Genomic DNA, 12,564 nt, shown 5'->3' on the forward strand with positions numbered 1-12,564 from the left:
ATGACAGACAATGGAGATTTTTACAGCAAAATGACTCTTTACTCAGAACCCTTGCTTATGGGCAAAACTCAAGATGATATGAGCATCTTCTGAGATATGTTAAGATGATATTTTTTTCTGAGAGTCATTTTCTTTGCTGGGTTGATGCAGAAAGCAGACAAATTCTAAAAAGTGGGCCCAGAGGTCAAAATCCAGAGTGGAGAATGGATTCTCTTCTAGGCTGGAAAAGGTTTACATATCTGAACAGAGGGAAAAAGAAAAGAAAGGTTTATTAGTGAAGATACTGGTTCCATACCAAGTGGATCCTCGCCCCACACTGAGGCTGGCCTGGGACCCTCAGCAGCAGGCCCTCCACCCCAAGTTGCTGCCATACTGGTGCTCTTATAAATGCTCCCCAACCTCCAAATGGGTCGAAGCTGCCTCTCAATTTCAAACAGAGCTTCTCAAGGAAAGAAAAACCTAGGCCTTTTGGTTTTGGATACACAAACTGAGGGAATAATTCCAAAAAATTCACCAACCCTCTGTCCTAAATTGGAGAAGGCAATGGCAAAGCACTGCAGTATCCTTGCCTGGAGAATTCCATGTACAGAGGAGCCTGGCGGGGTACAGTCCATGGGGTTGCAAGAGTTGAACATGACTTGCAATGGCACCCCACTCCAGCACTCTTGCCTGGAAAATCCCACAGACTGAGGAGCCTGGTGGGCCACAGTCCATGGGGTCTCTAAGAGTTGAACACGACTGAGCGACTTTACTTTCACTTTTCACTTTCATGCATTGCAGAAGGAAATGGCAACCCACTCCAGTGTTCTTGCCTGGAGAATCCCAGGGACGGGGGAGCCTGGTGGGCTGCCATCTATGGGGTCGCACAGAGTCGGACACGACTGAAGTGACTTAGCAGCAGCAGCAGCAACTATACCACCGCCACCGCCGCCCTAAATGACCTGAGTGCTGAAGAGCAGCCAGTGGATCAGGAGTGCAGAGGAGTCCACTGTTTGAAACGAACCTACTCTGTATATTAACAATTGGTCATGTCATGAATGTTCTCGAAACTAACCAATGGGGGGCTCTTCAACCTAGCTTTAGACCCACCACTGTCTTCTCCCTCGCCTCCAAAGTTACATGGTGCCAAGCTCTGGCACAGCTGGAAACAGAGGAGGGTTGTGGAAATGGGTGAAGGCCTTACCTGATGGAGCAGGCACAGATTGGCTCCTGTTTTTGTTGTCTACGGGTGGCTGGTGTTTCAGGCAGGATGTCATGGAGCCTCTCGGCTGGAGTTTTGGGCTCTCAGGAGGGAAACTGGACCCAGGTGGTTTTGCCTCTCTTGAGAAGTCGATAATTTGGTCGCATACCCACTTCTGTGCCTCTGAACGGGAACTCTTGGTAGGTTCCACAGTGCTGCTGATTTCCACCTTTCCAGTTTTTGCTGCTCGGTTGGTTGGTCTTTTGGTGGAGGATCTGGAAAGAGATATTTGGTTATAATCCTGACTGTCCCCAAACCAAGGCTTTGCCTGACAGAAGCTTTATTATTTTAATACACTAAAACTCATATTCAGAGGATAACTGTGGTCCACAAAATTGATGATAGAAATAACTGAAGTTTAGAAGAGTTTAACCTTCAAGTCAAATTTAGCTAGATCATGAATTATCTGAGTTGTTTGGTCTCTGGGATTTAAAAAAAAATCAGTTTCCCCTTCTGAAATGGTGGTATTTATGGCAGAAATTGTAATGTCACTTTCAAGGTTACGCTATAAAATGGCTCCCAGATATCTTTCCTCAGTGGCAAATAACACTCTTTTTCAGGCAATCACCCAATGAGCCTTCCTTTCTAAGAATTTGGTCCTGTTCTTCTGACCTTACCTCTGACCCTCAGTTTCCCAAATGTACAATGACGACTTTAACATCATGCCCAGAGTTGCAATGGGAATTTAGACAGATAAAATGTCTGTTACACTGCAGTCACTCAACGTCCCCTTCCCTGATTGTATGAGACAACACTAACCAGTGTGAATAAAAACTCAGAATGGAATCAGGTATTTCTGGGTTGAATTTACGTTCTGCCCTTGAACTGTGGGATGCTGGGTTGAATAAGGCTCATAATCTCTCCATTTCTGTTTTCTTTCATTAAAAAATAATTTTGTTTATTTTTTAGATGTGCTGGAATCTGTTGCTACACGGGCTTTTCTCTAGTTGTGGGGAGCAAGGGCCACACCCTAGTAGTTGTGGCAAGTGGGGCTCATTAGTTGTGGCTTCCAGGCTCTAGAGCACAGGTTCAATAATTGTGGTGCCTGGGCTTCGTTGTTCCAGGGTTAAGGGGGATCTGCCAGATCAAGGATCAAACCTACGTCTCCTGCACTGGCAGGTGGATTCTTCACCACTGAGCCACCAGGGAAGCCCATGCCTCAGTCTTCGAGTCTGTAAGGAGGGGGATGCTCATCCTTACTGAGTTTGTTCCTTTAAGTAGAGCACTTGACATAGCGTTTGGGACAAACTAAGAGTGCAGTCAGTAATCTTGTGCATCATTCTAAGGATGCCAATCATAACCCCTCCCAGGTGTATTCTGATAAACTCATTGAGTGACTCACCTGGTACTCTCTGTCTGATTCAAAGGGTCTTTCATTCCTTTTGGTCCAAAGGTTTTCATGTCAGTATTTAAAAATGCTTTTGTCTCTTTATGGATGTGGCTAGAAGTCACATCTAAAAACTTGCTAGTGTTCTTCACATGTTTAAAATGTGTTTTTGGTTTTGTGGATGAATCCATGCCATTTATAGTAGCTAGAGGTAAAAAAAAAAAAAGGCAGCAAGATTAAAATTGGAGTTTCAACAATAAAGACAAGCAAAGTGAAGGCTGTGAGCCTGCCAGTCTGGGCAAGGGATGTCTACCTGAAGACAGGAGTTGTCTGGAGGCAGGACTCTGGGGAGGCAGGGTCAGAGCAAAAGCCCACTGTGCCCTGAAAGCACCAAGGGCCACCTTGAAGGAACGTGCCCTCTCTCCTCTGCCAGCAAGTCATGATGGCTAGAGGGCAGGACAGCTCCGTGCTTCTTGTCCCTCTTTCTGGTGACCCTCTCATTTTAGTCTCACCTCTGATCTTAACCTTTGTCAATGGCCTAAGGCCCAGCCTACCCCTCTGCTGCTCCTGTTCCTGTTCTAATGACATTCTGGCCTAACTCCTTTTAGTGCAACCAGCATGTGGCAGCACCACCATCTGCTCATGTCTGGCACCCCATTGGCCCCAGTAGCTAGCAGGGTTCCCATGTGCCTGATACCCACTAAGGCATAAAGGGTGGACCAACTGTGTTTTTTCAAATGCCATTACTGTGGTTCACACTCACCTGGGAATGAGACTCAACAATGTACCTTAGGGGCACTGTAATGCCAGGATCCTCATTTTCTCTCTGTGAGGCAGGGAGTGGCATTCTACCTATGGTCAGTCATGAATGCCACACGGGGTCCTAAACTGTGAGATGCTAGTAAGCCTCACACTGAGCTGAGAAAGAGCTGCCATCTACAGTCTCTCAGCACAAAACAAAAGAACAGTTGTCGTAGCAGCTAATATTTATTGAGAGTTTACTATGTGTCAAGCACCATTCTTAGTACTTCGGGATCTCACTGCAATCTCATGCCCACCCCAGGAGAATAATATTAGCTTCCCCCTTTTCAGATAGGAAAACTGAACACAGAGAGGTTAAGTAACTTGCTCAAAGTCAAACAGCTCACAAGCAGAGGAAGTCTGGATGAACCTAGACAGTCTAGCTCCTAAATGGTGACGAATACAACTCAAAGGGAAGGCCTTGTGGCACAATGGTAGCATGTCTGACTCCAGATCAGAAGGTTGCGTGTTCAAATCACGTCGGGGTCACAGTGTTATTTTGAACTTCCCTGGTGGCTCAGAGGGTAGAGTCCGCTTGCAATGCGGGAGGCCTGGGTTCGATCCCTGGGTGGGGAAGATCCCCTGGAGAAGGAAATGGCACCCCACTCCAGTACTCTTGCCTGGAAAATCCCATGGACAGAGAAGCCTGGTAGGCTACAGTCCATAGGGTCGCAAAGAGTCAGACACGACTGAGTGACTTTACTTCAGAACTCAAAAGGCAAGCAAACCTGATGGACGCATGTCATCAAAGGAATCACTGTCACTTTCTGCCTCGTCCTCATCATCTGCCTCGTCCTCCTCATATGCATCACCGCTCAATGTTTCTGTAGCCTGCAACGAGAGAAGAAAGTCAAGACTGCATCTACCATTCAATCATCCTGACAGTTATTTCAGAGAAGACAGATTTCATGCCTGGATTGATTGCTAACTTTTGTCATTTCAATTAAAAGGTAAAAAAGGAATCTAACCTCTTTAGCCCCAAGAATCTACAAAGGACAGGACAGGTGACCCAAGTTGTGTCTTTCAGCTACAGAAAGACAGCCAAAAATGGTAGACTTCCCTGAATGAGAGCCAAGGGACAACAGCTCTGGGATGGTGTAAAGGCTCTGCCTCCTTGGAGCCCTAAGCTCAAGTGGGTACCATGGCTAAAATGTTCTTGGCTGCTGCTTGAGGCAGGACTTCTCAAGTCAATGTGCTACCTGCTCTCTGAGAGGGTAACTGCCATCACTTTTCAGAAATGACGTTTCTATTCTAAATTTTCATGATGTGAATGACCACAACTAGGCAATTTTAAATAGGCAACATAGTTTTGTAGCTCAGATGGTGAAGAACAAAGAATCTGGGGATAAAAAGACCTGTTGTTTAGTTTTAAGTTGTATCTGACTCTTTCACAAGCCCAGGACTGTAGCCTGCCAGGCTCCTCTGTCCTTGGGATTCTCCAGGCATGAATACTGGAGTAGGTTGCCATTTCCTCCAGGAGATCTTCCTCACCCAGGGGCTGAACCCATATCCTGCATTGGCAGGCAGATTCTTTACCAGTGAGCCACCAAGGAAGCCCCCCAAAAGATCTGAGAAGAATGCAAACCATCAAAAGACAAGACATTGGGGGAGGGATAAACAAATACTTATGAGAGACCCTGAAAGCACTAACCATAAAAGAAAAAACAATGCTAAATCTGAGTTCATTAAAATAAGCTTCAGTTCATCAAAGGACATTATGAGAGTGTGAGGCAAACTATAGCCTGGGGGCTGATACCTGCAGTACAGATATCCAAGGGGCTCAGAAGCAGACCTTGTAAATTCTCCCACAGATCAGTAGGAAAAATGCGAGTGACTGAATAGAAACAGGGGCAAAGGACTTGAAAAGACACTTCACCAAAGTGAATCCCCAAATGGCCAATATGGGACTCAACTCCATTAGTCATTCAAAAATATTGATAAAATTCCACGATGTGAAATATCAAGAACATCTATGTAGCAGCAAACAGCAATAAGAAAAGATAAGCCACAAACTGAGAGAAGGTATCTGCAACACATACAAGCAAGAAAGGAGAAGTATCTAGAACATTTAAAGAACTACCAATGAGTAAGAAAAAGATAAGTCAGCCAGAAAGTTTTGGGCAAAAGACTAAACAAAGGATTCCACACAAGAAAAAACATGAAAGCTAACTAAAGATGGGAAAAAACATGCTCAATCTTTTTAATAATCAGGGAAATGTGAAATGTTATTTCATTAGCACCAGAGACTGGCAAAAATTAAAAAGTTGGCAAGAATGTAAAACAACAGGAATTGTTATACACTGCTGGTAGGAACACACGGACTACCTTTGAGGCATTCGAATCTGGCTTTCTCGTCCGCTTCATAATTTCCTCAATTCTCTATTTTTTTAAAAAATAAAATTCAAACATGAAAACATTAAAAACAAAACACTGGTCCTGAAGAAGTTGATTATTTCTGTGTTCCAGAAGCAGACAATACTGCTGTCTGTGCCAAAGTCAATGCAAGATGTTGGGCCAGCAGCTGGGTGGGCACTTTCCTCCAAGCCCAGTTTCACGGTCGGTCATCTAGAAAACACTCTGAATGGTGACAAGTGTACTTGTTACCCTAACGCAGAAATCCAAATGACTTCTCACTCCTGATTTTGCCAGTGTGGAAATTTATTACTAGACCAAGCACATATCATTGCAAACCAATCAGAACTTGTGAACATGATTTTTGTCTCAACAGATCATGAGTGAAGCTGATGTTAATGAAAAGAATGCATCTCAACAATGCAATGCTGTCACGGGTTGTGTTACTAGAAAGAGCACACGCAGAAGGCTAAGAGTTCCCTTCTTCCCTGAAGGTAAGGAGAGCTCTAGCTCTCTGGCCTCCTCAAGGTGACTGATCTCCTGACAGAGAGGCTGGGAAGTCCCTCACCCTGGTCTGAGGTGTTCCTTACTCCCAGATGAGACACATGGGTTATACAAATTGCAGTCCAACCTTACAAAGAGCCTGCATCTTGGCCTCTCTTAGAAGCCCCCACCTTCTGCTTCTTCAAGCTCAGTTATTGCAATTTCCAGTCCAGTTTAGAAAAAACTCAAACTTCTACCAACCCCTACCATGACCCAAGGGATTCTGTTCAAAGGAACTTTGTTCCCAGCGGTTTGCTGTACAGAGCCATCCCTGTGATGGTCATCAGTGGTCCACAAGGAAGAGCTATGGTTATTAAGAGGAGCCCATTCTAGGGAGAAGGGGTCAGATCCCAAGATGAGAAAGTATAGAGGAAAAACATCCCCAGCTAGCATATCACTTGTCATTTTTAAAAACATAGTTTGGAATCATGTGTCCAACATTGTTTCAAACAAAGAATCAAATCCCCCCAACAGAGAGGAGGCATACCTTTTTTCTTTCTAATCTCTCCTGCAGATTCTGTAACATAATCCTCTCATGCTCCTTCTTGCGTTTGTCAGCCTCCTCCTGAGCTTTTATTTTGGCGTCACTTTTCTAGGAAATTTGTATAAAAATATCATTGACTCTCAATATATCTGAATGACAACAGTGCAACAGTAAGATGTTACCCAAAATAAAATGTAACCTTTGGATTGAGAGTACTCATATATATAACATTCATGGATCATCAGTTTTCAAAGTGTTAGCAAAAATGTACAGAACTAGGCTAACTATTATGGCTAGAGATTTAGAAGGCATGTTAATCCCCTTCAGGACCTCAAGGTTGTCAGACCACTATCATTTTGAAATATGTGACTGTGTAGTCTTCCACTGACACAGGTACCAGGAGCCAAGTCTTATACTTCAAAAGCACCAAGAGGATTCTTACAGATACTTTCTCAAGGAATGCAAATGCATAGTCATTTATGAAACATATAACTGATTTTGATAAGTGATACACTAAAACTGTTATATAAATTAGCTATAATAATAATTTATGCTGAATATTGTCTGAGCTCAGTTTGGGGATTTATTTACTAGGTGATTTAACTTACAGTAGTGAGACATTCTAATTGGTGAATTGCTGAGGCATGCATAATTTTCAACTGATCTGTTGGGGGGTGGTGCAGGTATGTCACCACAGAATGCAGGATTAGGAAATATCACACAGGATATTTAATCTCTGTGAGCACTGTGGATTTCTTGACGCCAACCTGTAATATTATTTATGTAGATAAACTAGAGGACTACTAATCTGTAATCTGCTGCTTTCATTTCACCTGGAAAACATTCCAAGATTCTGCTAATGGTAATGGAGGACTGACAGCAACACTGGGTAAAAGCTAGACTGTAAGGTAAAAATGCAACCAGAGCATGCAGCATCTGGTCATTTTCTTTCTTGGATAAACAGACTTTTGCTTTGGGTTTCTATTGAATTTTACAATCTGGTTCTCAAGGAGAGCCAGCAAACCTGGAATTCTACTTTTTGGTCTTCTTGTTCCTGACTTTCTTTCTTCTTCATCTCCTTTGGTTGTTGCCCATCTCCAAATTTTGAAAACTCGTCTTCTTGACCTTCATCCACTTTCTTTGCTACATCTTTTATTTTCCTGATGAAAATGAAATTAAATAATAATTCTTTTTATGTGCAGTTTTATAGTGAAGCTGCTTGTGTATAGTAATACAATTTATATTTACACCAGATTCCCTACATTTTCTTTGTTATTCCACAGGATGTGCATAATTTCACCTATTTAAATAGGGGGAACTAGCCCTTAGGAGAAGAAAAAGATTTTTATCAAGTAGCATCTTAAAATACAAATGCGCACATACGCACACACATATAACCACTCCTTCTTAACTGTGCTAGATGTATGCTCACATCTGATCTCACATGGGGGTGTGAGAGAGGAAATTTACAGAAGGGTCTGGTGGTGCTCAGAGGAGGAAAGTTCAATCAAAATGACTGGTATTCAGGGCTTTTAAAATGTGAAACTAGCTCTGTTTACATGAACTAATAAATAATATTCTTCAAGTTACAGGGTTTTTTGCTATTCAAAATGTCTCTTCCTTTCTCCCAAACCCATATAAGGTACATGGAAAGGATATGATTGTGATTCAAAAATAATAGTTAAAAACAACATCAGTTATTATTCTTTGCAGGTTGTGGACAGAGGTTTACATTACAGGGACCCAAATCAAATGGACTTCAAGATCAAAGATCAAGAAACCTTTAGACTGCAGTAGCCCACAACTGTATATGACATTTGCAGCCCACAGGTCATTGGAAACCCAGTAAAACATAAGGAAGTATCTTTTCCAAGTTTACAAATTTTGGGGGATAACTTTTTCATTTCAAACTTACAAAAAAGTTTCAAGCAAAGTTGCTTTACCAGTTACCATCTCTATGTGTGTGTATATGTTATTTTTTATGAACTGTTTAAGGACTGAATTCTGAACTGAAAAGATTATATAAAGAATGTCACTGGCAGGACACATCAAAAGGTAAACTGCTTGTGATTATGGATGACTTTGTTTTTTGCTTCTTGTGTTTTTTAGTTTCCTATTACACACACATGTTAACTTTTAAGAAAGAATTGTCATTTTAAAAACCTTTAAAAAGAAGACTGTCACTGGGACAAATAGCAAATTGAATTGTATGTTGACCCTGGATTAGAAAATAAAATAATAAATTTCCTGATTTTAGTTATTAATACCTTGGTTACATCAGAGAATGCTTTTCTTCTTAGAAAGTATACAGGGAAGTATTTAGGAGGAAAGGGTCATGATGCATGCAACTTATTCATAAACAAGTTTACAAATTCTAAAGTTATAAAGGATGTTTGAAATAAAGAAAGGGGCTGACACCAGTGAATGCCAATAGAAACAGTCTTGGGTGATCACTCAGGTGCTACTGTGAGAGCGAGGCCCTTAACGTGAAGGCAGATCTCTTTCTGCATCTTTACAGCACACCTCAAGAGCACGTGACACACGGAGACTAAAGAGGAACACATACTCATCTACACTAGCGTCCTGTCTGCTTGAAATGTTCCCCACGTTGATTCACATTGAAGAAAAAGTCAGTTCTCCTTGAGAATTTATATACATCTAACTTAAAGATAAAGTATGACTTTCAGAATTGGGGTCCCAACCAAGATTTACTGTATAGAAAGGATGATTCTGTGCCAACCTTTGTTCCATCTCTTTTTGTAGTCTTTCTTCTTCTTTTTGCTCATGAGCAAGGCGTCGTTTTTCTGCCAAAATTTTTGTTGCCTCCTCAGCATTCTTAGGTCCTGGTGTGCCTTTATGACCAGACTCTAGTTTAAATTAACATGCAAAACAGTTAAGTTTAGGGAACTTACTGCCTCTATGTCCAACAAAGAGGTGCAAGACAATGTACAATGTTTAAAAAAAAATCAACAACAGTATGTCCATGATATAAAATGTATAAATAAACTATAAGTGATTTATGTAACAGCTTTTGTTCAAAAGCCCAATTCCTATGCCCTCATGGCCAACCCAAGCCACCAACAGAAATACCATTTTGTTAACTTTTAACAACTACTTGTCCCCAAAAGAAATAATGTGTTCCTGTTTTGGCTTAGCTGTTTTGAGATACCTGACTAAATTACCTCTATGGAAAAAAAGATTAAGATATACTGAATATGAAGGAAGATAAGCTTATACTCAGTCCAAATGAGGTATAAATCTTCTTTTTTTTTCTTTTTTGGCCATGGTACACAGCTTGGGGGATCTTAGTTTCCCAACCAGGGAATGAACCCAGCAGTGAAAGCACCGAGTCTTTAAGCACTGGACTGCCAGGGAATTCCCTGAAGTGTACAAATCTTAAGTCAATTAAACAAAAATATATTCAGCATACATTCTGAAAATTGTGCATCATTTTTATTAAATAAATATTATTTCACTAAGTGTTGATAACAGTATGTTAATATATTTGGTTGATCATAAAGTGGCTAACTGTGGATAACCAAAGAAACCAAGACTATCAGTAAAATAAGGCGACCACATGGAGTTCATGTGACAAATTTGTTTTAAATAAACTACATATGAAAATGAGGATTTTAAGAAATCAGGAATAAATAAACCGTAATAAAAAGACTGTTTCTGTTACAAAGAATTCACTGTGTAATTCCTTCAAAAAGCAAAATTCATGAGTGTATTTAAAATTAAGCAATGCCGGTGGATCATAGAAAAAGCAAGGAAATTCCAGAAAAACACCTACTTCTGCTTCATTGACCATGCTAAAACCTTTGACTGTCTGGATCACAACAAACTGTGGAAAATTCTTATAAATCAATTATATTTCAAAAAAAAAAAAACAAACCAGAAACAGACTCCCAGACATAGAAAACAAACTTATGGTTACCAAAGGGGAAGGCAGAGGGGAAGGGATAAATTAGGAGTTTGGGATTAGCAGATACACCCTACTATATACAAAATAAACAGTAAGGTCCTACTTGACTGCTTGCTTTCACTGCTGGGTTCACTCTCTGGTTGGGGAACTAAGATCCCCCAAGCTGTGCAGCATGGCCAAAAAAGAAAAATAAAAGATTTATACCTCATTTGGACTGAGCATAAGCACAGGGAATTATATTTAGTATAATAACCTATAATAGAAAAGAATACGAAAAAGAATATCTATATATGTGTATCTGAATCATTTTGCTGTTCACCATAAAATAACATAAAATTTTAAATCAACTACACTTCAATTAAAAAAAAAGAATGCATGTGATAGTCAAAAAACCAGTATGGTATTTTTTGTAACCCACATACTGACCTGACACATGTTATGCTCTATGCATAAGAACTACCCTACAGCTCCTGATGGAAACCTGCTCAGCCACAAATGGCTGGATGCGCTGTCTCCAAGGATGGAAAATACCTAAGGGCCATCCACTATCAGAGCTGGAAGGAACTGCAGGGACCACCTAGACCGTGACATTCATCCAACCCATCTGTATACACTAAACATCAGTTCCAAAAATGGGGCTAAATCAGAAGTTGCGGCAAGAAAAAACAAGCATTGTGCCAGTGTGACTGGTGCAATGCTCTTTAATGAAAGTTTGCTTCCTATAGTTCTCTGCACTGGGGAATAAAATAACAATGACAGTTCCCAAACTACCTTGAGATTTTCTGGTTGCTGAAATGAACTTGTTAGTGAAGGAACTCACCTTCACAGATCATATCCTCTTGGCTTGCAGCCTCAGAGTTGTTAATGGTGTTAGAAACGGCTTTGCTTTTCATTCCCATAGTACCTAATGCATTTTGTGCAAATACGGTACGCTGCGTAGGAATTACTTTATAGGAAAAACAAAACTGTGTCGATTGTTTTGACGTGCCAGGTGAAGGTGATGAGGGGCAATTCTTTTGAATTTGCCTACTGGGAAAAAAACAGTTAATGGAGGAAGTCTGGTATGACTTTATAATATATATGTGTTGATTTTTACTGTACCATTTCACACACTATAATGTCTTGACATCATGATATGATATTTTATAATAGAGAAAAGGTAAATCCATTTTTAAAGGCTTTTCCCTTTATATTTGTTACCATGCATACTACATTATTTATGAAACACTGATGCGAGGTTTATCCTGGTAAAACATATATCAGGAACAGCTGCAAATAAGCTACTTACCTAGCACTGGTGGGAGATGGTGGACACCACCTTCTTGTAGGAGATGACGACCATCTATAACACGGTATCTGCGATGGTGGTACACGCTTCTTAGTAATAGGGTTTGAGGGCTGTTCATCGCTTTCTGATTTCTGAACAAATCAATACAATCATATAAAAAAGTTACTAGTATTACCTTTTGCGGCTGCCCTTTCAAAAGAAAAAAATTCTGAATAAAATGCTTCTAAAATCCCAATTCTCCTTTCATGCATGAGACTTAGGTACAGACATTCATTCTTCCAGACTAACATTTTATATTGTACAATTCAAACAGGTCATAGAAATAATTTAAAAGAATTCTTTTACTTCAAAACTTAATTTTATTTGTAAATCCTAATTGAGCTCTGTGATAGTTCTCAAAACATTCCTTCAGAGTTTAGAAACATAATTCATATAAACCACTATATTTTATCCCTTCTATTAAAAATTATCTATTATTCCAGCTTTAGGGGGAAACTCTGAGACAACGAGTATCAGATAATTTTAAATCATTAAAGTGAATATATTTTATCATAGAATGCTGTATGTTGTGAACTCTGACCCATCATCATCTATACAACAAAAA

The 12,564-nt window shown here is 40.4% G+C and overlaps 1 protein-coding gene and 1 non-coding gene across 5 annotated transcripts in view; one reads left to right on the forward strand and one right to left on the reverse strand.

Annotated features, from left to right (window-relative positions):
- Positions 1-12,564, reverse strand: part of MAP7D3 (MAP7 domain containing 3) — a 36,218-nt gene continuing 23,654 nt past the window's right edge. For 2 of the 4 annotated variants that reach the window (XM_068962325.1, XM_068962322.1), the window contains exons 9-18: positions 11,961-12,091; positions 11,493-11,701; positions 9,488-9,614; positions 7,772-7,907; positions 6,751-6,855; positions 5,694-5,747; positions 4,097-4,199; positions 2,583-2,772; positions 1,184-1,455; positions 1-239 (exon numbers count right to left, since the gene is read on the reverse strand). In XM_068962325.1, coding sequence (XP_068818426.1) covers positions 232-239; positions 1,184-1,455; positions 2,583-2,772; positions 4,097-4,199; positions 5,694-5,747; positions 6,751-6,855; positions 7,772-7,907; positions 9,488-9,614; positions 11,493-11,701; positions 11,961-12,091 — 1,335 coding nt within the window. In that variant the 3' untranslated portion in view covers positions 1-231. The remainder of the gene's footprint in view (positions 240-1,183; positions 1,456-2,582; positions 2,773-4,096; positions 4,200-5,693; positions 5,748-6,750; positions 6,856-7,771; positions 7,908-9,487; positions 9,615-11,492; positions 11,702-11,960; positions 12,092-12,564) is intronic. The other 2 variants (XM_068962323.1, XM_068962324.1) reach the window with 2 other exon arrangements.
- On the forward strand, positions 3,786-3,857 carry TRNAW-CCA (transfer RNA tryptophan (anticodon CCA)). The gene has a single exon. It is a non-coding gene; the product is annotated as a tRNA-Trp (tRNA).

Source organism: Capricornis sumatraensis, chromosome X (assembly GCF_032405125.1).
Source record: "Capricornis sumatraensis isolate serow.1 chromosome X, serow.2, whole genome shotgun sequence".
In the NCBI taxonomy this organism is placed as follows: domain Eukaryota; kingdom Metazoa; phylum Chordata; class Mammalia; order Artiodactyla; family Bovidae; genus Capricornis; species Capricornis sumatraensis.